Genomic DNA, 23,508 nt, shown 5'->3' on the forward strand with positions numbered 1-23,508 from the left:
GGGTATGATTGATACCTTAACAATATTTAGTCTTGCAGTCCATGACCACAGAATGTCCTTCCATTTATTTAGGTTTTCTTTAATTTCTTTCAGCAATGTTTTGTAGTTTTCTGGGTATAAGTTCTTCACATCCTTGGTTAAATTTTTTCCTAGATATTTGATTCTTTTAGTTGTTATTGTAAGTGGAATTTTTTTCTTGATTTCTTCTTGAGATTGTTCATCACTGATGTACAGAAACATCATCTGTTGAGATCTTCTGTTTCCTTCTGAGTCCATATGGGTAATTTGTGTGCTTCTGAAAATTTATCCATTTCATCTAGTTTATCTAATTTGTTGGCATACACTGTTCATAGGATGGTAGTAATGTTTTCTCCCTTTCATTCCTAATTTTAGTTATTTTCATCTTCTGTTTTTTTTCATTGTCATTGTAGCTAAAGCTTTGTTGATTTTATTGATCTTTTCAAATAATTGACTTTTGGTTATGTTGAATCTCCTGATTTTTTCTTCTCTATTTCATTTATCTCTGCTCTAATCTTTTTATTTATTTCCTTCTGCTCACTTTGTGTTTAGTTTGTTCTTCTTTTTCTAGTTCTCCAGGTGCAAGGTTGGATCTGTGATTTCAGCTGTTTCTTCTTTTTTAATATAAGCAATTAGAACTATAAATTCTCCTCTGTGCACTGCCTTTGCTGCACCCCATAAGTTTTGATATGTTGTGTTTTTGTTTTCATTCATCCCAAGATATTTCCTGATTTCCCTTGGAATTTCTTCTTTGACCCACTGATTAAGAGTGTGTTGTTTAAGTTCCTTGTATCTGTGCATTTTTCAGTTCTCCCTCTGTTATTGATTGCTGGCTTCATGCCATTGTGGTCAAAGAGGATGCTTTGTATAATTTCAAGCTTTTTAAATTTTTTGAGACTTGTTTTTTGACCTAACATGTGAGTTATCCTGGAGAATGATTCATATGCCCTTGAGAAGAATGTGTATTCTGTTGTTTTGGGATGTAGTTTTCTATATATGTCTGTTAAGTATAGTTTATTTATAGTATTGTTCAACTTCTCCATGTCCTTACTGATCTTCTCTGTAGATCTTCTATTCATTGATGAAAGTAGTATATTGAAGTTTTCAGCTATTACTGTAAAGGTGTCTATTTCTCCCTTCAGTTTTGTCAATGTTTACCTCATATATTTTGAGGTACCATGGTTAGGTGCATAAATGTTTATAATTATTTCTTCTTGGTGGATTGTCTTATTATTAATATATATTGTCCATTTTGATTGCTATGTGTCTTGGAATAGGTTTTCTGCCTCTGGAAACTTCTGCATTAGAGAATCTGGACTAGATGGGGTCAGTGTTCAAAAACACCCAATTTTTTTTTTCATTTAGTTGCACTAGCAATGTTCACAGCTCGCCAACAGTTTTGCTGCAGTTTGCTCTGGTTTCTGGGGAACTGCTTTGTATGCACGTGTCTGCTGACCCTAGGGCCTGCCTTGGTTCAGTGTGGCTTGGGTCCCCATGCCTGAATGTGCATGAGACTCTACATGGCTCTTGGCTGGTCAGGCCCAGGCCAGAGCACGGCCACTGTGCATCACTTAAACAGCACAAGGGACGACGAGGGGTGGGGGTGGGGGGTCCTACTAGCACTTCCATGCCACTTTCCATCCTTTTTTTTTTTTTTTTTTTGGTGTTTTTTTCCCCCTTTGATTAAGTGTTTGTGGAGTCTTTCCCCAGTGTCTTTTATCCTCCAAAGTTCAAGCAACTGTCCTTTGATTTAGCTCTAAGAAGAAACATTCCCAGGGATGTTTTATGCTGCCATGTTGATCCCCATTTCTCTGTGCCCATAATTTTTAGTTAGGTTGAACCCATTCCACTTCTACCATTCACAGATTCCTTGAAGCAAAATACATTCATTTTTCAGATGATTTATTGCTATTCCTATCATGAAGATCAGCTACAAATGTCTTTATGACTAGAGGACACTAGAGTACTCAGAATTCCCTTAAGAATAGCTATACCTATATTAGGGCCATTTTTTTATAAAGGTTTTCTGGATTAACTGATATCATCAAATCAAAGTGCACTACAAAGGAAAGAAGAAAAGCAAAACAATATTCTTCTGCAAGAGGTGGCCTGAGAGGTAGGAGAAAAGATAGAATCTCTATAACTCTTAAGTTGGTCCAGGAATATAGATTATCTGTAAGAGTACTTGTTCTTTAAGAATTGTTCCTTGGATGTTTTAACTCTCAGTCCAACTTTGGCAAATATTGGAAGCAATGAGGTGAAGGTAGTTTGCCCTGGAAAATTCTTACATTATAGCTCTTCCATGTTGCCATGTGAAAATGTTCCCTAGTCTTTAGTTATAGAAAGGACTCACATTCTTTTACGGAATCTAAGGAGTTAAAAAGCAGAAACACTTATGGAAGGTGATATCCTCCATTTTATGAATTGAGCCAAGGATGCTCTGTAAATATTGTTCTAAGTGTGCACCATTTTGTAGACAACTTCATGGTCTATACCAGGGTCAGCAACCTCTGACTTATTCACCAGATCTGGTGCACTACCTGTTTTTGTAAATAAAGTTTTATTGGAACACAAACACACTCATTTGTGTATTTATTGGCTGTGGTGGCTTTCACAGCAAAGTTGAATAGGTGCAACAGAGACCATATGGCCAACGTATCCTAAAATATTTACTATCTATCCTTTACAGAAAAAGTTTACTGACCCTGGTATAGACAGCTGTATGAACTAGACTTGCTCTATATAGCATGTTTGATTTATTTTTTGGCTGGGTAACCAAATTAGTAGTTTTCTTTTAATTTTTGTTTTAAAGAATTTATGGTCTGTCCTTGTCTCAAGAACAGAAAAATATTACATAATTCTATTTCTAATTCTTTTATTCTCTGTTTAAAATATTTAGCATATGAATATATTTCTTTCATAAGAAGATTTCCATTGAGTATCTTCTGTGTGACACTTTTACAGCATTTTTACTTTGTACACTTTCACTATCACAGTTTTAAAGTTGTTAGTATACATGCTGAAATACCATATAGCACTAGATATTTTTACCAACAATTTGCACAAAACCTGGGGTGGGATGGAGGGTCATATTGTATTGGAGTCTTTACAAAATCTTGTGTTATAGATGGTTCTCTTAACTCCGGTGAGCAAAAGTAGATATGCTATATGGGAAAAACACATTAGACTGATACATTAGCCATTTAATTAAATGTTCATTTAATCATTTCTCCCTAGTTGGAAGGGTTAGCATTATTATATACAGAATTTGTACCTTTACACCATGGACTGTTTTTGGACTTCATATTCTGTTTTGTTTTCTCATTTTCTTAAGTACAGTACTCTTAGAATACTTATTAATATTAGTGTGGTAAATCAGATCCATCTAATTATTTTCTTCAAAAATTCCTTTACTTTCCAATTTATTATTCAAGAAAATGTTTGAATTATTGTATTGATTTCCTTGAAAATTCTTCTTTGCAATTTCGATTGGATTACATTAAACTAGTAAATTAATTTGCAGAAAACTGGCATTTTTAAATCACAGTGAGTCTTTTACTCCAAGTTTATGGGAGGTATCTGTCTAATTCAAGGTTTTTTTTTTCCTAAGCTGTAAAATTTTATAATATTCTCTATTGTTTAGACAAATATTCAACTGTAAGTAACTGAAAATCTGACTAGAGTGAATTAATCAAAAGCTTTTACAAAGATTTCTTTTAAGTTCAATATGTTTGGAAGTTTTCCCTATTTTTATATGTTCAGAAATAAATTATATTAGGAAAGTCTTGATAATCTGCACAAGGCAGAAATTTCTGTTATTTTTAGTTTTAGAGTTCATTGTGATTGTGAAATTTTCTTTATTAATGTGACTGGATGGGGAATTTAGAGGGAAGTGGGGAGAAAGGCTGCTCAGGAACTGCTGGCCTGGTGCCCTTTAAACTATCAAGTGTTTCCTCCCTCTCTACCTTTCCCCAAGAATCCTGGGTATTAGCATCAGTGAAAACAATTCTACCTTTTCTTAATGAAAAAGATATAGTCAAAACATTGCACTATTTTATTTACTTAAATCATAGAGAATCTATGAAAAATCTAGAAAAAGTTACAAATACATTGGATAAAATAATGTTCTCTTTATGGAACTTTCCATTAACATATACAGAAGCTATATATTGTTATCTACCATTAAACAGATATTTATTTAAAAGGGGACTGTAACTATAGGCTGTAACCTACGTCCAGAACCTTCATCATTAACCAGTTTATTGAGTATCTACTTTGAGAGTGACTTTGTTGGAAAATTTCACCCTTTGCTACATACGTTGCAATTAGTACTTTCCTTAACATTAGATTGTGGTGTCATTCAATAAACCAATTTCAGCTGATTTTAGATAAAATATTCCCTTAAGCAACAGTTTTAGTAATTTAAATACAGGTGCATTATATACAGCTTTGAGAGGAAATTGCAAATGAATACAGCATAGCTTCATTTCACTATAGGAAAGCCCAAATCCCTGAGGTCATAGAATATCATATTTTCTTTTAACAGCACCAAAGTGTAGACAAAAATATCCCTGATTCTTGATTTTGTGTCATTTACACTGTCGTGGGTAAGCCAAACATCAACCAAATAATGACAAAGATAATTAAAATACTGATTTCAATGCTGAAACCACTTTGTAGAGTTCTACATAATTATCTGTTATTATTTTCCTCTTATAAAATGAAAGCAGAAAACATTGCTCCCATCTGTAAAATTTCTTGCACTATAGCTCTCTTAAATCTTCCTACAAAGATAGTATTTTTCATTTTTTAAAGAAAAATGTTTTCTGTGTTTGCACAAGTTAAGTAAAGAGAGAGCAAAAGTTCAATCTCACTATTTATGTTTCTGTATAAGGATGTTTCTGTTTCTAGCACACATATTTGCTTTATATCGATTCAGTTATATGAGTGCATGTTACTTATTCATCTTTTTGAAAGAAATAAAAAGAAAATATACACAGCAGGTACACCTACAGAATATTAAATAAGAACTCCTGCTCTCTGTGAGAATATGTACGTTTATTCGTGTCCTAATCCTGGGGTGGGTATCTGTGGCATTCATGTTAAAGATGACGGAAGAAATGAAAGAGATTGATCTAACAAGTTAAGACACTGATCTGCAATCCTTAACCTTTTCTTTTTATTTATGCCCTCCCACCCCAAGTCTTCCCTCCGAGCCTAGATTCTCTGAAGCCCAAAAGTTCCTGCTCTATTTCTAATAACCAACCCCTTTAACCTCTTCTCCCTACAATCAATCAGCCTGACCATTCTCAAAGGATAGATGTACAACCTTTTATCTCCTAAGCCTGTTGAAAGAGAACTGCTCTAGAATTAGAAAAGTCAACCTTTTACCAACTGTGCATCTTTTGTCAAGAGCCTTCACCTCTTTGAAAAGCAGTTTTCTCTTCTTCATGAAATGGAAGTACTTCAGGCCCATTGTGCCCACTTTGTCTGGAAGATAGAGCTCACAGTCAGAGCTAACATGGGATAAACCGGTTCTGTTGGTTTCCTAGGGCTGCCTTAGCAAATCACCACAAACTTGGTTGCTTAAAACAACAGAAATGTATTCTCTCACAATTCTGGAGGCCAGAATTCTGAAATCAAGGTGTTAGCAGGGCTGGTTCCTTCTGGAGCCTCTGAGGGAGAACCTATTCCATGCCCCTCTCCTGGCTTCTGGTGGTGACTGGTGATCCTTAGCATTCCCTGGCTTGCATATGCATCACTCTAATCTGTGCCTCAAATGGCCTTCCATTCCGTTTATCTCCATGTCTCAAGTCTCCCCTCCAATCATGAGGTTTAGGGCCCATCCTAAATCCAACATAACTACTACAAAGACCCTGTTTCCAAATAAAGGCATATTCAGAGGTACCAGGACTTCAAACTTGGAAATATCTTTCTGGGGGACACTATTCAGTCCACCACACAAGCCAAAACCAAAGGGCATCTGACCTGGTTATAGGAATAAAGACTAATCAAGGAGTGGTTTCCCTCTGAAGTTTCTCTCCGTGTAATCCAGGGGAACTTCTCTCAGGAAGTGGTATTTATTGATCTCCTGTAGTAAGCATCTTGAAGGTAGGTTCTATGTCATCTTCATGTATCCTCAGTGATTATCAGAGTACCTGGCACAGAGTCAATCAGTAAATGCTGGTAGAATAATAAGTGAGATGGTCTTTCTAAGTTTCATTAATAAAAGCACCTGATTGAGCACCATTTTGCATTCAGTGTCCAAATTCTCAGACTACCTGAACTGATCCATGGTTTCCAATCTGAGTAATCATTTCTCATCTGAGAGGTGAAGATGATGATATATACCTCAGGATTTTTGTGAAGATTAAAAGAGAAATGTATCCCAAAGCAGCTAGTTCAGTTTTGACTCATGATGAGTGGTAATTGAATTGAAAAGCAGCTTTTTGGGAGCAAAAATGGCACTTCTGATGCCTTTCAAGGAGGAACAGAGAACTAGTCAGACCTGGAATTATTTCCATTCCATCACTAGTTCTGGTGGAAATTTGATCAATCCCTGAAACTTTTTGAGCCTTTTACCTCATCCATAAAGTGAGGTTATCAGTGCCTGTCCTGCCTACCTCATAGGGTTATTTACAATGATAAAAAGGGATGATTAAAAAAAAAGGGGGGGGGGTTCTATAAGTATAAGAAATTTGGTATGAGTAGAGAGACCCATCAACTAAGATTTATAAAACCTGGCTTTGGCACTTATTTAGCTCTGCAAATTAAGCTTACTGAACATAGTTTCTTCTTACATAAAATGAAAGAGTTCAATATGTTGATTTTTGATGCCTTTCCTGTTAAAGAGATTTGTAGAAATTCTTATTATGTGCAAACAGATAAAAAATAATTGCCTATCTATAGTTTTGAGCCTTTTGGATCCTAAGCAAACCTGCACTAAAGTTTTTGACCAGCATCTAAATAATGTCTGAATTTACAAGATTCATTCTTCTTTCCTGTATCTAAAGAATTTAGCTGCACATATGGAGGAGGAGCACTCAAAGCTTTTATTATTTGTTCTTATCTCACTGCTAATGCATTCAGCTCCCTTGTGTTACCCATTCTTGGTGAGGTGAGAGGTGTGGAATAATTGGAGATCAGCTGTGGCTATTTCACTTACCTAGGATTGATGTCACACAGCATTATATCAATGTAGTTTTTGAATTCATAAGAATGAAAATGCTGGCTTGGGATGAGAAATTCTAAACTCTACAACCTTGGCAATCACCTTCAGGCTCTTCATTTCATAAATGCCAAGTATTCGGAGGGGGTTTGGAAATCTTCATGTCCAGCCCTCTCATTTTTCACATGAGAAACTGAGACCCAGAGAAGCAATTTGCTAGAGGTTACAGAAATCTGAGGAAAGAAAGTCCAAAGTCTCAACACATTGCAGCCATATACTTGGTTATCCTACCACGAGTTAACCACCAAGAAAATAAAATCTGGCACTTCCTCTGTGGTGCAGAGTTGATTGTGAAATCTGCCCTTTTGATTTTACTACTCTTTAAATAGAACCCGAGGTGTTTTTTTGTTTGTTTTAATTTCAAGTGTGATGTTTTATAGCATTTAGTGCTCTTAACTGAGAAATGGAGTTGTAATAATCATATTTGAGTTCAGATCAACCCTTCTTAGTTCTGGCTGACTTTATTGAAGATATATCTATGCTAGCCACTGTGCTAAATGCTTTACATGTTGTTTATCTCATTTAATATTCCATTATGGAAAGTTATGACCTATGAGAAACTGCATTTTACAGGTGAGGAAAGTGAGGGTAAGAGAGATTAAGTAATTTTCCAAGGTCACACAGCTAGTACGTGGTGGACCTGAGACAAATTCAAGCAGTCTGTCTTAACCACTCTTCACACGTGACACATGGTAGAAAAGAATAAGGAATAGATCATCTCATCAATAACAATTGTCAGTGCTCCAAAATCATTTAGACACATGGATTTTCTAGATGACATAGCATGTTCACACTGAAATACATCTCCCTGGAAACTAATTACTTGAAGTTATATAGTATGTCTAATGTCTAAATAATTGTGTCCTTTTTAGTTTATTAGTTTATATTTGGGGGTGGTTAGCACTAATATTTATTAGAAGGAGAAAGGGTTATTTTCACAGCATCTTGCACAAAGCCACAGTTCAATACATGCATGTTAAATTAATTATTATTTTCTAAGGAAAGGGTCACTGGACCAGGGACAAAAAGATCCAGGTTCTAATCCTGGTTTTAACAACCATTCACTGTGAGAACAAGACCAGGTCAGTTACTTTCTAGCCTTAGTTTTCCCATGTCTAAAGTAGGTGATTCCAAAAGTCTAAGGATCCAGGATTCTGCAGTAGTATGGTTAATATAGGGCCTGCAGAGGGAGGATCCACTGGGATATTCTCTCATGTCAGGCTGGGTTGCCTGGCATTGTGTCAGGCCCCTGAAAGACGGATCGAGACTAGGGCTCTGGTGAGCATGAACATTATCAGTTAGGTAAACTGATAGGAAAAAAAAAAGTTATCACTTTTTTGTAAGTTTATTGTTCTTCCTTCTTTCCCTCTTCACTCTTCCCAAATGCCCTCACCAACTAAGTAAAAACCAAGGAAATGCAGGTTACAAATGGAAGGGAGAGCTGAGGTTTGTAGAGGTATCGTGGTCTCCGGTGTTTCACGTTGCTGGTCCAAGAATTCCGTATTACTATTATTCCACCAGTGGAGTCACCTGTATAATTTATTTTTTTTCTGATAAGAAAACCTCTTAGACCTATTTGATTATAGTAATATTAGAGGTCTACAGTCCCTCATATACAATCATAAATCCCAAATGCTTGGAAAACAGACTTTTTTAAAAGTTTATGGCAAACTCATTTGGTGGTAAAACCTGACCAAAACTGACAGGATGCTATTTGTAATCTTTATGTACCTGACTTAATGGGAATATTCATATGTTTGGTGGCAAAATATTAATGTGTTTGATTACAGAGTGCTTCCACAGACCCTGCTATGGGTAATGCACAATTTATGGAGGACGCATCTCTTTCTTTCTGAAATTGGAAGAATTCTTAATTCAAAAATTAATTGGCCACAAGGGTTTCAAATAAGAGATTATGAACCTATAGAATGTTCCTCTTAATTTGGGGGGGGGGTATTTAATTTTCTCTTAAGGAAATGAATGTTTCTTTCTCCTTCCTTTACAGGAGAAACTAAGGTGGGGAGGAGGGGACCGTTGTGGGGAGGAGTGAAACAAAGTGCCTAAATGGTTGTTCTCCTGCAAATAAGCTGTATTTGAAGCTTGTTGGGGTCTGGGTCTTCAACAGGACTAAATATTTTGGAAGACAAAAATTTGGATCTGTGCCTTTCCTGCAATTTAAAAAAAAATCACAGATTTCACTTTGATGCTGCACCATCCTTGTCTCCCTCTTTGCAGAGCTGTAAAATCGCTGTGCAGCAGAAAGTGTGTCTCACGGAACCATAGTGCCACCTTTCTTCCAGATTTGGAATAGGATGTTCACACTGCCACTGGCTGATTTGCCTGCTTAAGCAGTTCAATCCACAAGACTCTGCAAGGAAACAATCCCTTGTGGGATGTCTTGACACTCAGATCATAGAGCTGCAAAGAAGGCAAGAAAATATGCTGCCTTCTCTTTGGTTCCTGAACAATTAAATTGGTAACCTAATCTGATGCTAGGGAGTATGGGCCGTAAACCCTCTGTGTAATAAGTTTGCACCCAGTGAGTCGTTTTACACACTAGACATTTTAATTTACAACCTGCTGCATTGCAACACTTTTCTAGGCCTTCTGCTGTAGATAAGGTATTCTTCTAACTTCTGAGGCTGTACAAATATAGGTTTACTCTCTTATTCAGATTGTTTTTTCTTTCTTTTCAATTCTCAGTTGCAAATCAAGCATGCAGTAACTGAAGCTGAGATTCAAAAATTGAAGAGCAAGGTAAGAACCAATACGGGTGCCTGAATTGTACTATTTAAACTTCAGAATTGTTTTCCTGTTCATTTGAAGAATACAAATGCTAGAGATTCATCTTCTGTGTTAGATGTGCAGACTTGCCAGTGAGAGCAAGCACTCCAATTTCCCTCCTCAGTGCAAATAACAATATTTAAAGCTTATACATTTACATAATAGCACATATGTGGCCAATTGCCTCTGAATTGGCCTCAAGCATTCCTTTTCAAAGTTTTCTTTTGAACTTTGCTCAAAAAACCATATTTTAATGCTTCAAGCTTTGAAAGAACTTTCTGTTCTTCTATTTTGTTCTTCTTCCTCTCTCTTATTTTAAATAGGCTTAATCATTTATTTATATTTAACATATTCATCAGAAGCAGTGTATTGTTTTGACATAGTACACAAAATTTTTTGATAGAAAAATGTCCAATTTTTAGTAAACAAATATTACAGATTTAATGTATTATAATACATGCATAATTGATTTTAGGTGCCAGGTACTACTGGAAATTTTTGGACAAGTTTAGTTCACATTACCTAAATTTCTGGGAAAAAAACAGGTTTTGAAAATAGGAAGTATGTGCTTTTGGTCCGTAAGGGAATAACAAGATTCAAAAGGGAATTCTTAATTGATAAATTATATAGCAGATGTATAGAAAAGAGTTCTAGAAATTGTGTCTAGTTTTAGTAATTTGGTCTAAAAATACCCTTTGAATTACCTTTAAAGCAATATTCTTTATTGTTTTTATGGTCTTTTAAAAATGAAGACTCAGTTCCTCCCCACCCCTAATGTTCACATTTAACACTTCTTTTGGTTTTTCCCTGTATTTTAAATGGAGATGAATTAGCAAGGCTATTTTGGTTAAACAGTGTTCTCAGTTAAAACATTCTATAAACTCTTAATCAAAACATGTCTATACATCATTCCCAGTGTCAGCCCAGTTCTATGAATAATAATTTTTAAATTAGTAATGGTTGGTAAATAAACAACTTGAATACAAAACACGATTTAATTAAAGAAGTGTTTAAAAAAAACCTAGTCATATTTTAGGTTTTTATTGTTTCTTGACATGGAATGGGAGAATAGAAGATATTTTTTTAAATGTCAGTTAGAAATAGGGGAAAGATTCTCCTGTGATTGTAAGTGCTTTAATGGAGCTTATGTTAGACTATAAACATTTAATTTAGACGAGCCTATAAATGCATATTTTACATTTTTGTTATAATTATATTAGCATATAATATCAATAAATTAGGCTTACTTTATTGTGACTCTTTATTATCCCTGTTGGTAATAAAATTCCTGATTTTTAAATGTTTTTTTGCTAGTTTTTTACTTTGTAATCTATTTTGCTAATGTATTTAGTTTAAAATATACATACAAATATATATATTTCCATTTGCTGGCTGCTGTATGATTTTGAATTTGTCTTAGATTTTAAACATTCATAGTTTATAATGAATCTGCATCCTTTTGAACTTTGCAGGAGGCATATATGAAGGTTTGAGGGTCAGAAGGTTATTGTGAATAAATGACTTTGCCCCACTCACGTCATGGCTCAGCCTTGAATTTCTGTAGAAATGAGGGGGTTGGACTGGTATGCCATCTCATCCTAAGAGTCCCTGGAAGCAGAACCTGAAAGAGGCTGTTTTTCTGTTCCATTAGAGGGATTTAAATTTATCCAGCAATACTTTATATTTATACCTATACTTTTATACTTTTATGCAACTACAAAGTTTATAAGGCTCTAGAAATTCATAACACTGAATAATAATGTACTATAGACTGTACTACAGTACAGAAAAACTACAGTACAGAAAAACTACAGCTGTTTTTCTGTTCCATTAGAGGTACTTCAATTAATCCAGCAATAATTTATATTTTTGCGATAATTTATATTTTTACCTGTACTGTCTTTTATCCTTTTATGCAACTATGAAATTTATAAGGCTCTAGGAATTCATAACACTGCCAGCAAAATAATGTACTACAGACTGTATCCATGTCAGTTGAAGTAAAGGATATAATAATATCAACAAAGGGTTAAAATCAAGGTAAAAATAGCTAGCATTTATCAGATGATCACTATGCCCAAGGAGCTGTTCCAAACATGCTGATGTGTTGTATCACAATTCCGTTTATAGATAATAGAATTGAGTCTTAGAGAACTTCATTTACTTTCCCAAGGTTAAACAGCCAGTAATGGCAGAGTTGGGGTTCAAATCTAAATTGAATGTCTCCGAGTCCCCTTTTAGCCATTGGGCCATATAGCGCTCCTACCCATCTCCGGTTCCCTCCTTGTCTCTCCCCACTCCCTTTTTAGTTAAATTTTTTTACATATAATTGGACATTTTTAAAAACTCTCAAAGAAAATGTGTCAGAGTTCATTGGATATAATTAATCAGCCTCTAAAATGTCTTTTACCATTCACAGAATTTCAGACTACATAGTGTGATGGAAAGATCATGGGAGTTGGCATCAAGTGTGTGTTTTATCATTTATCAGATGTGTGACCTTGGGCAAATCATTTTACTTTTCAAGCCTTCCATTTCAAAATCTATGAAATGATGAAAATAATAGTTGCTCTTCTAATCTAAAGGTGTTTTGGTGATCGAATGTATGTAACAATGGGGTTCAATCTGAAACATGCTGTAAAACTATTAGGGATTTTTGCTACAGAAGTACCCAAGTGACCCTTGCCTTGATATTTGCTTTATCCAGCTGCAAGCAGCAGAAAATGAGAAAGTGAGATGGGAACTAGAGAAAAACCAACTCCAACAGAACATAGAAGAGAATAAAGAAAGAATGGTGAAGTTGGAGAGCTACTGGATTGAGGCTCAAACATTATGCCACACGGTGAATGAACACCTCAAAGAAACTCAAAGCCAGTACCAAGCACTGGAAAAGAAATACAACAAGGCAAAGAAATTGATAAAGGATTTTCAACAAAAGTAAGCAGCATCTAATTAATAAAGAATAGTTGTGAAAGACTAAAAAATGTTTATATTTGGTAATTTTGTGATAGCTAGTGTAATAGAAGAAAGGACCTCCGAGTTATCCCTCCTCTTAGAGGCATAGTTATAGCATAAATAGACATCCGGGTTTGGAAATCACTTGTAGCATTTTTTCATAGGAGACAATATTTTTTATATTTTACAATTTTTGGCAACCTGTTGCCTCCTGCGTTTTTTTCCTTGATAACTGATCATTGGTAGTTAAGGATTGAAATATTTAAAAGTGATAAATTATCCATCCTTTCTGACATACCTCTGTGATTTAAAAACAAGAAGCCAGCTGAAGTTATGCTGAATTACTACTGGATGTGGTTCGTGAAAGGCAGCAATTGGGGCCTTGATCAAGCTGCTTCTATCTCTGTTCTTAGAATCGGTAACTGCAGAATTTTCCCACTGGTGAATAGGCCAGCCCCTCTGCCCTATCACCCTGCATCTCTTAGCTGTTGAGAGAATCATAAGGGCCTCAGTTCACTGCAGTGAAAGAGCCTATCGCCACATTCTGCTTTTGCATTTCAGCAGCCCTTTCCAAGCTCTGCTGCTTTGCTTCCATCTGTCAGATCTCGGTGCAATTTCAAGGAGGCTGACTAGGGAGATTTTTACTGAAATTTTTCAACAGTTACTTCTGCTAGCTAGGACAATGAAAATGACTGGCAGTATCTTTTCTGGTGTCCATGCCAAGCCTTAGACTCTGAGCATATGTGTAAGATTCATCATGTATCTGTTATTTCCTATCATGGAAATAATGTTTTTAATTATTTAAGAGGGATTGCTATTAAAAGTTTATTGTTAAAATGGGGAGGAGTTATTCTTTGTGACCATGAATTCAGTATGTCAGTATTTTAACTCTTCGTGCCAAAAATATGATAACTGACTATAGCTCATGTAATGATTTTGTAATAAATTTTGTTAAATTTGCATATTCTATTAAAGGCTCTCAAAATGGAGATACTTCTCTTTCTTTTCATATTATCTTTAGGTGTGTAAGTTAGTGCTCCCCTTCAGTATTTATGATCTGCCCAGCGCCCTCTCCCCTGTCATTAGTAGAGACAATCTCATTATAATTTTCTGTTTGTACTCTTAACTATCTACTTTCATCAGTTCACTGTGGACGCAATATCATAAATGTGGAATTACGTTTACCTCACATACTTATCTCCACAAAATTACCCAGGGTGGGTCATTAGTGTACCTATCTAAGTATGTTTGGGTACTCGAGAATCAGGAGCTGCAAATGAAACTCATAATAAGCAGAAACAAAGCATTTTTCTTTGCTTTGTGACCAATTAAAGATAGTTTAGTTTCTTTCATTACTATATACCTTTTCTCCAACTATGATCAAGTTCTGTTTATTTAAATAGCTGTCCAGTTACTTACCATACTTTACAGTTTATTGCTTCAGATAAGAACTTTCACGTTTCCTCATTTATTGAGTGTTTGATGCAATCAGATCTGTTATTTTCTTCTTAAGAGAACTTGATTTCATCAAAAGACAGGAAGCAGAAAGAAAGAAAATAGAAGATTTGGAAAAAGCTCATCTTGTGGAAGTTCAAGGCTTACAAGTGCGGGTGAGTTATGTTCTCAAAGCCACTAAATAATAGGATGATTTTACCTGTTTTTTAGAGAGGAATTGCTCGTTTAGGGTTTTATAAATGAATTTGTTTTTTTTAGATTAGAGATTTGGAGGCTGAGGTGTTCAGACTACTGAAGCAAAATGGGACCCAAGTTAACAATAACAACAACATTTTTGAGAGAAGAACATCTCTTGGTGAAGTCCCTAAAGGAGATACCATGGAGAACTTGGATGTCAAGCAGATGACTTGTCAAGATGGCTTAAGTCAAGGTTTGTTTAACCTAACCACAACAATTACTTTTAATGACTGTATAACGCAGCATTAGGTTCTTTTTGTACCCAGAGATTTAAAAGCTTATAATGTCTTTTTATTATTGGAAAGAGGAAAAGGCTTATCAAAATACGAACATGATTTTAACTCTTGTCATAAAAGGAGAAATGCATTAACGTAAAGAATTAACAAAATTCCATCTAAAGACAAACCAAAGATTATTTTAAAAACATCAGAAAATCAATAGATTTGATAAACTGCTTAAAATATGATAGTCCATCCCATTTGGGGTGATCTGTGCTACTTATGTATTAATGAGGAAGGCTTAAATTTTTAAATCTACTAGAATAAATAACTTTTGCATAACATTTCAGAAGGCTGAATGCCTGATTGTAACATTGGATTTCATTTAGTTAAGAAGCTGTGCTTTTTCCTTTGTGTCCTGTGTGTCCTTCTCACTTCTTTCTCTATCAAAGACCAAATAAGAAGACCAAAACACTGGAAAAGTTTTCTATTGTGAATGGTCACCTTCTTTCATATGCCAACCATATATTCATCCCTTGTTTTCTCACACACATAAACCATACAGAGATTGTATATATATGAATGTATATTTATAAATTAGAAAATGTATAAGAATTTGTAAAGAAACTGCACAGGAGAGTATATAACTTTTGGTTTCATCTTTTAAAATATGTGCATAGCAGTCTTTGGAAAATGTGGAAATAAAAGAATTATGGGTAGCAGAATTGTCAATGACAGGCACTGTCTCAGTGATTTGACATGCAGTGAAGCCCAGTTTGTTAATGAGCTATTTAATTTTTTGATGATTTTTATCACATATTAAAATGTTTCCAACAAGATTTTCCTAGAAAACAAGAAAGGTGTTTACATTATGTTGTTAACTTTTAGAACTAAATTCTTAGCCATTAAAAATAAGAAGTATTGGAAATCTTCATTTAAAATTAAGAGTATACATAGAGATTGAATTCATTTACTGATTTATCTCCTTTTGATGGTTTTTCCCTTAATAGGATATAATTTAAAAATAACACCTCTCTGGCAACTAAGAGAGGGGAATTTAGCACCACAATTACCACTGACTGAGGAGCTGTGTGACTTCAGGAAGGTCATTCAGCTTCTCTGGGTTTATTTTACTGTGTTTAATATAAAAATAGCAATGCTTCCTTCTTCCCCACCTTTTGGAGTATTTTGAGGCAGTATGACTTAATCTATGAGGGATAAAAAGCAATTTTATTAGAGCTATTATGAAATTATAATTTTTATTTCTGGAACACTGTAAGATTGATAGCTAAAGAAAACACTGGAAATAAAACCAATGTGTCTTTTTATACTGTGAATATTTTAATTTAAAAATTAATTGTAATTTATAGTTAGTGTTCCTGCTATGGCACACACAAAGTATGATCAGTAACCAGTAGCTTTCTGTGGTCCAATTAATTATGATTCTTTTCTTTCAGTTGAGAAATAAGTGTCTTGTCAAACATATAATTAATGGTACTTATTAAATTGTATGACTACAGAAGATCAACAGACTGTACTATTAGCATGCTGATTTGGATCAAAACCTTACATTTCTTCTGAACTCTTTTTCTATTCTGTACCCTCCATTTTGCCACATAATTATCAGTTTCCCTAGCAACACTGCTGGTTCACAGTGAGATGCCAAGACTACTAATTCTTACTGAAACCCATCCATGCTAGTGCAGTAGAGGTAGAATTCATCATCTCAGACATTAGTAGCATACATATCAAGTGGTCCTCTTCCCACTTTTGCTGCTGAGGACCGTCAATGGTAAAATCTCCGTGAATTTCAGTTGCTTGATCACATAAACTAAAATGGCTTGGTCAGTAGCTAGATAGGAATGCTCTGGAAAGCACTTTTCTAAATTGATCTTTTGCTTCTGTTGCTAGGGAACGCTAAAGCACTAGAGGGTTAGAAAGGGGAGTTAGACTGCGGACCTAGCATAGCATTTAAAGATACCCTGACAAGCTTTTTGCAATAGGATGAGTACTGTGGTTGCAGTCAATTCCTCTTACTTTTTCTACCCATTAGATGCAGTACTCAAATTCCCCACCTCCTTTGGACTGTCCAGTTCTGATCTGGTTTATAAGCACTGTAGTGTTTTATCTGTGAGATGAGTGGTTTAGCATATTTTGAAGCCTTGAGGCAGCTCATTAAGCAAAGGAATTATCAATTAATGTCAATGAAAAACTTTCAGAATAAAATGGTGAAAGACATGAAAGAAGTAGAAAGGGATGGGGAGTGAAGGAGGTAGAAAGGAGGGAAGAGGAAAGAAAGAGCACCAAACAGCCATTTTTTCACATGGACTCATATTATTCTAGAACAGAGCTTCCATTTGGGATTAGATTTATTTTAATTATGAGACTTTCAATTTTGAGCTATTATAAATTCTTACATTGATTAAAAAAATTAAAAATCATTTTTAAAACCATGTAAAAATTTGCCACAGTTAAAATTGTATTTGAATACCTTTTGTATGGTTCTCTATATAAGCTGTGTCTACTCAAGTATCTCATTAAAATTTTTGATAAAGATTATGTACACAAATTCATTATTTAGTATATTCTAACATTTTTTCCCTATCATAGATGCATTAAGCAAATGTAATGGATTTTTTTTCCAAGACCCATAATAAGCCCTAAATTCCCTCTGGTTTACTTCAGTGTACTGGTCAGATATTATTTTCCATGTGTGCCATAATTTTGCTACCACATATTCTATGTTTGTCTTTTTTAAGTGGCTGTGTAATATGGTGTATATAAGCATTTTCTGCCTTGTATCTGAGGACCCTGAAGTGACTAGAATGTCTGTGCCACCCAGCTATTTATGTCCAGACTAGAATAAGAGCAGAGGACAAGCATGTTAGATCTTGGTAGAAAAAAGGGTTGTTATCTTAGTTTAATTACAGTTCCTGGAACTGTCCCATCAACAACATGTTCTTCCTGGGGTACTAGACCTTCCAGGGTCCTTATGATGACAGAATTTTCAACGTCAAATATTTTAAAGACTGTCTTGTTAAAGAAGGACTATGCATATTCCATAAAGATCCTGAGCAAAAGCCTAAGACCAATAGGTGGAAGTTACATATGAAGGCAGATTATGATTATCCTACCTTGAAAAGTCAAGAATAAGTGCCACATCATTAAAAAAAACATTATTTTGAACATGGAAAGCCCGCTTCTAGGCATGCTTTAACTGACACACTTATTTGCAAGGGAAAAGAGTGGCCTCTAGGTAGATAGAGCAGTGCTAGGCTCTACAAGGGATACAAATTACAAAGGTCTATACTTTGTGGGGTAACTGGGCTCAAGGATAAGGAAGTTAAGGGGTTTGGTACGAGACAAATTAAATAGAACATAAAGCACTATTTAAGCATCTTAAGAGATGTGAGGAAGTTCAAAGAAGAGAAAAATGTAATAGAATTAGGATTTTTTTTTCCCTGATTCATAGACCTTACCTAAAGTTAGGGCCGTTTGAAGTGGCATAGGTTATTCTTGGGGTACAAGTGGGCAATGTGCCTAAAAATGCATGTTGAGCTATACTTAGAAGGCGTGAATGCCTGAAAAGGGGCTTGTACTTAATTTTGTAAACATTGTGACCCATCAGCAGTTTTGAGGAATAAGAGGAAATGTGCCACTACCAGGTTTGTAAATGTGGTTCAAGGATCCCTGTGAAATTTGGCTATTGCTATCCAATGCTGCTTCTTTCTCATACCCATCTACTCAGCCAGTGTACAGCTAGTTAGATAACATTGTGTGTTATCTTCCCAAGAATGTGAGCATGGAGGATTATATAAAACATTTTACACTTAGTTCTTTTAATTACTTACTATTCTTTAGCTCTAATGAGAACTGAGCAAGAAGAAAAAGACTTAAATTGTTAGATGGGGGATTGTAGGAAATTCTGGACTTTGAGAATAGACTGTGACGCTAAAAATTCCTCAATCCTTGATGTCTTTAAAAATTTGGGTATTTCATAGCTACTTTCCAGGGAATTTAAGAATATCTTAGAGGAAGGAACATGAGGACATGGAAATAAAACATTCTTGCCTCTTCTCCTTTCTCTTTCTCTTTTTCCACAAAATGGTTTAGATGTTGCAATAGGGCTCCAGATTTCCCAAAAGTTAACCCAAAGAAGTGCTCTGTAACTGAATCCTGAACCCAGTACACTTGATTCCAAACTCAGAACTTGTGACATTTCAGTGGAACACTGAACCTGCTTAGGTATTCAAGACAGCCAATTCTCTGGTCATCAATCCCCATCCACATGGTATTTGCTTGTTGTGAACAAGTTGTTATCATATGGTTTCCATGGAATCTGATTACACTGGATTGAATCCTTATCTCAACTTTACTCAGATTTATATATGGTCTTTATCAGGAAAAGCAATGGGAAATAGCCAACTATCATTATGGCTATCTGCTTTTTCTACCACCCCTGTGTTTGTTTAATCTTATTATTCATTCATTCATGCACTGTGTAGAAGTAACTTTAGAGAGACACTTGATATGACAGGATATGGTGAATTGAAAGTGGCAAGATAAGAAAGAACAACAATAAGAATGAGGACAAAGTGAAACTAGAAATTATGCTTTGAGTAAATATCCCATACCTAAACTCTTTCTGAGACTGGGACCTTAATTTGACTCTAAACTTTCTAGGTGCCAAAAGGAAAAGGAAACCCTTGTCCATTATATTATTCAGTGTTCATAAGATTAAAAACAAACAATCTGCTTGTTTTAGTTTGATGACGCTGGCAAAATACAATATACCAGAAATGAGTTGGCTTTTACAATGGGATTTGTTAACTTACATGCTTACAGTTCTAAGGCCATGAAAATGTCCAACTCAAGGTATCAACAGGTGACGCTTTCTTCCTAAAAACCAGCTATCAGAGAGCTTGGACCCCTCTGTCAGATAGCAACACATATGGCTATGTCTACTGGTCCTTCTCTCCCAGGTTTTGTTGCTTTCAGATTCTAGCTTCAATGGCTTCCTCTCTCAGCCTCTCTGGGGGCTTTTTTTTTTTTTTTTTTTTTTTTTTGTCTTTTATCCTCTTAAAAAGGACTCCAATAAGAGGATTAAGACTCACTTTGAATCAGGTGGGTGATATTTCAATTGAAATAACCTACTCAAAAGGTCCCACCCCAATAGGTCTACACCCACAGGAATGATTAAAATAACATGGTCTTTTCTGGGATACAGACAGCTTCAAACTACCACATTGCCCAAGAGAAATACAACTCTTGGTAGTAAGATAAAATAATGCATGCTTAGTAGTCAGCAGTATTATTAATATTGATAGCATCCTTATAGTAGATCCATTAATAATTTCATTAGGACACTTCACCCAAAGAACCTCAGTGTAGTCTAATGGCATCATACAAATGTACAATACAGTGTTCAGTAAAAGCAACTTAAATTACTGATGTCAGTGGGATGGATAGGATATGATGGTACTTAGCTCTCTGTTGTTCTGATTTGGTGCTGAGATAGATGTCTGTCATGTATGTCAGCAAACTATTCCAAAAATCATTTTCTGCTGTGGCTGTAACCATATGTTATCTTTGTCTTTTCTCTTGAGCCCTCAATGTTAGTGGCTCTTTTCAGATACCTGTCATATTGGGCCAAGCCAGACCCCTACCACTACAGCTAATTTATTTCTTGATAGAGCCGGAGAGTACATTAAACATTCACTTTTAGCATTGGAGCCCAGAATTTTAAAATAAGGTTAAAGGCATGATTAAAGCCAACATTCATTAAATGGAAAGTCGTTAAAAGGGAAGTGAATGCTTGCACTTTATTATCAGGAGTGTTTCATGCGAGAGCATTAGATACAAAGCACTGAGGTAATTATTCCATGCTGCTACATTGTTTAGTTCTAAATTGGAGTGGGGGGAGGAATTCTGGAGTAGATTAAAACTTTTTATCATGAATACAGATATAATTTCTTTGTAAATTTTCATAATTTTCATTTTCCCTAAACAAATTATTTTCATTTCTTTTTAATCCCCTATAAATAATTTTGACTATGAAATATTATTGAATAGCACTAATTAAAAAGTGAACATTCCTGCTAAATCATGATGAAAAATTTTAATGATTAAGTCAAATTAATGAGAAATCAATATATACTGATTATTTCCTGGCATATCATTAGAGTAAAAATCTGTTCTCTTACTCAGAAAGCAAAGCACCTAAATTACCTGTCTAATTTTGCATGTGTGTTGTATCTGTCTACATGTAAGCCATTCAGACTTTTGTTACCAAATCACTGAGACATTTAAAAGGAGATATTCAGTTGCACAGTGACAGCTCTTCTTGGTTCATATTTCTCACTGCATCTTCTAAAAGTTCAGAGAAGTCACCATACCCTTCAGTCTTACTGAGATATATATTAGTACTAGTAGATATAGAAAGTCATATTGAAGCACAAAATTTATTTGTCAGAATGAGCTTTAACTTGGTAATTTTCTGTGCATTTTGTTGGCTACTTTATATTTTATTTTGGCTTTTGAATTTTATTTACTTGCAGTAGAACTATAAAGATAGATTATGATCTTCTGGAAGTAAAGATAATTTTAACCCAAATGTGGGGTCTAGCTCCTTTCCAAGAAAATTTCAAAGACAGCTTTATTCCAAAGTATATTTTACCATTTTAGAAGTATGGTCTGGTTCACCATGGAATTCTAATTATATAGGTTGGAAGATATCACATGTTTATTCTAAGGTAAAATGGACTAAAAGGATAAGTTTGGAAATCAGGGTGGAAGGACATAGTAGGAAGGCAAAGATGGTACATGGACTGTGATTGGTATATGAAGAGCATGCATAGACTCGTATAGATTTTTCAAGATGGGCCACAGGTTTTGCTTAAGATATCTTACAGCCAAGAGGAAACACAATCACTCATGGGGTCTCAGCATTTGTAGAAATTAAAACTGAAAAAATAAACAACTGTCTCTGAAATTAGGACTGGAAAATTCTCCTATGTGTATAGTTCTAAACAATGTGACAACTATATCGCTTCAGTAATTATAGCAATGAGTTCCTTAGAGTTTTTTCTTTTAATTCAAGATAGTAATATCAGGTATGATGAATTCCTTTAGGTAGACACAAGTCAATTTGTTCTACTTTGATACTGTACAGTAATTATGTCAAAAACCTATAGGAAATATGTTCCACTCACAAGGAAGTATAAACATTAGAAACTATATACATGCACTGAAAACTGTTGGTTGTGAACTTTCTTAGAATGCTGAGGGGTTTTTGAGCACCAAGATTTACTCAGATATTTATTTTAGCTTTTAAAATTAATGTTTGATTTATTAAAGCTACTTTATCAAAAACTTAGCCTTTTAAATTTTTTACTTTTGTTTATAAATCACTGTTAAGGGGACTTTGAATATTATTTATTTCCTATTTACAACTTAATTAACAGCTACAAATATTTAAAGTTGTAATTTATAAATTTGTTATATTCAATTTTCTTTTAATTTAGTTTTATTGAGATGTATTCACATACCGTACAGTCATCCATGGTGTAAAATCAGCTGTTCATAGTAACATCATATAGTTGTGCACTCACCACCACAATCAATTTTTGAACATTTTCCTTACTCCAAAAAGAATAAAAATAAAAGAAAGAAAGAATACCCAAATCATTCCATCCCCCTTCCCACCCTATTTTTCATTTAGTTTTTGTCCCCATTTTTCTACTCATCTGTCCATACACTGGATAAAGGGAGTGTGAGCCAAAAGGTTTTCACAATCACACAGTCATATAATGTAAGTTACATAGTTATGCGAATCATCTTCAAGAATCAAGGCTACTGGGTTGCAGTTCAACAGTTTCAGGTATTTCCTTCTAGCTGTTCCAATACACTAAAAATTAGAAAGGGATTTCTATATAGCATGTAAGAATGTCCTCCAGAGTGACCTCTCAACTCCATTTGAAATCTCTCAGCCACTGAAACTTTGTTTTGTTTCATTTCACTTCACCCTTTTGGTCAAGAAGATTTTCTCAATCCCATGATGCCAGATCCAGGCTCATCCCTGGAAATCATGTCCCACATTGCCAGGAAGATTTATACCCCTGAGAGTCATGTCCAACGTAGAGGGGAGGACAGTAAGTTCACCTGCCAAGTGGGCTTAGAGAGGCCACATCTGAGCAACAGAGGTTCTCTGGGGAGACTGTTAAGCAAAATTATAAGTAGGCTTAGCCTCTCCTTTGCAGTAACAAGTTTCATAAGGGCAAGCCCCAAGATCGAGGGCTCGTCCTAATAAATTGTTAGTCCTCAATGTTTGTGAGAATATCAGTAATAACCCAGGTGGGAAGTCCAACATTTCTGCCTGTTTCCCCAGTTCCTCAGGGAAACACTGCAAATATATTTTCTTTCTCTGCCCACATTAGTTTGGGATGTATCGGGCTTTCACACTAACCTGTACAAACCTATCAGATCTCACTTCCTATTCAAAGTTCCATGTAATTATGGTATTTGAATAAATTGACCATGCAAGTTAAATTATTTAGTGTGCTGCAGAAAATATAGATCCTGCAACAAATAAACGTCTCTTCCTTGGTCTCACAC

At 35.1% G+C, this 23,508-nt stretch overlaps 1 protein-coding gene across 16 annotated transcripts in view; it reads left to right on the plus strand.

Moving 5' to 3' along the window:
* PPP1R9A (protein phosphatase 1 regulatory subunit 9A) overlaps positions 1-23,508 on the plus strand; it is a 429,978-nt gene that overhangs the window by 348,980 nt on the left and 57,490 nt on the right. For all 16 annotated transcript variants that reach the window (XM_037836700.1, XM_037836701.1, XM_037836711.1 and 13 more), the window contains 4 exons: positions 9,950-10,003; positions 12,738-12,967; positions 14,499-14,595; positions 14,699-14,870. In XM_037836700.1, the coding sequence (XP_037692628.1) occupies positions 9,950-10,003; positions 12,738-12,967; positions 14,499-14,595; positions 14,699-14,870 (553 nt within the window). The remainder of the gene's footprint in view (positions 1-9,949; positions 10,004-12,737; positions 12,968-14,498; positions 14,596-14,698; positions 14,871-23,508) is intronic.

Source organism: Choloepus didactylus, chromosome 5 (genome assembly GCF_015220235.1).
Source record: "Choloepus didactylus isolate mChoDid1 chromosome 5, mChoDid1.pri, whole genome shotgun sequence".
NCBI classification, from domain to species: Eukaryota; Metazoa; Chordata; class Mammalia; order Pilosa; family Megalonychidae; genus Choloepus; species Choloepus didactylus.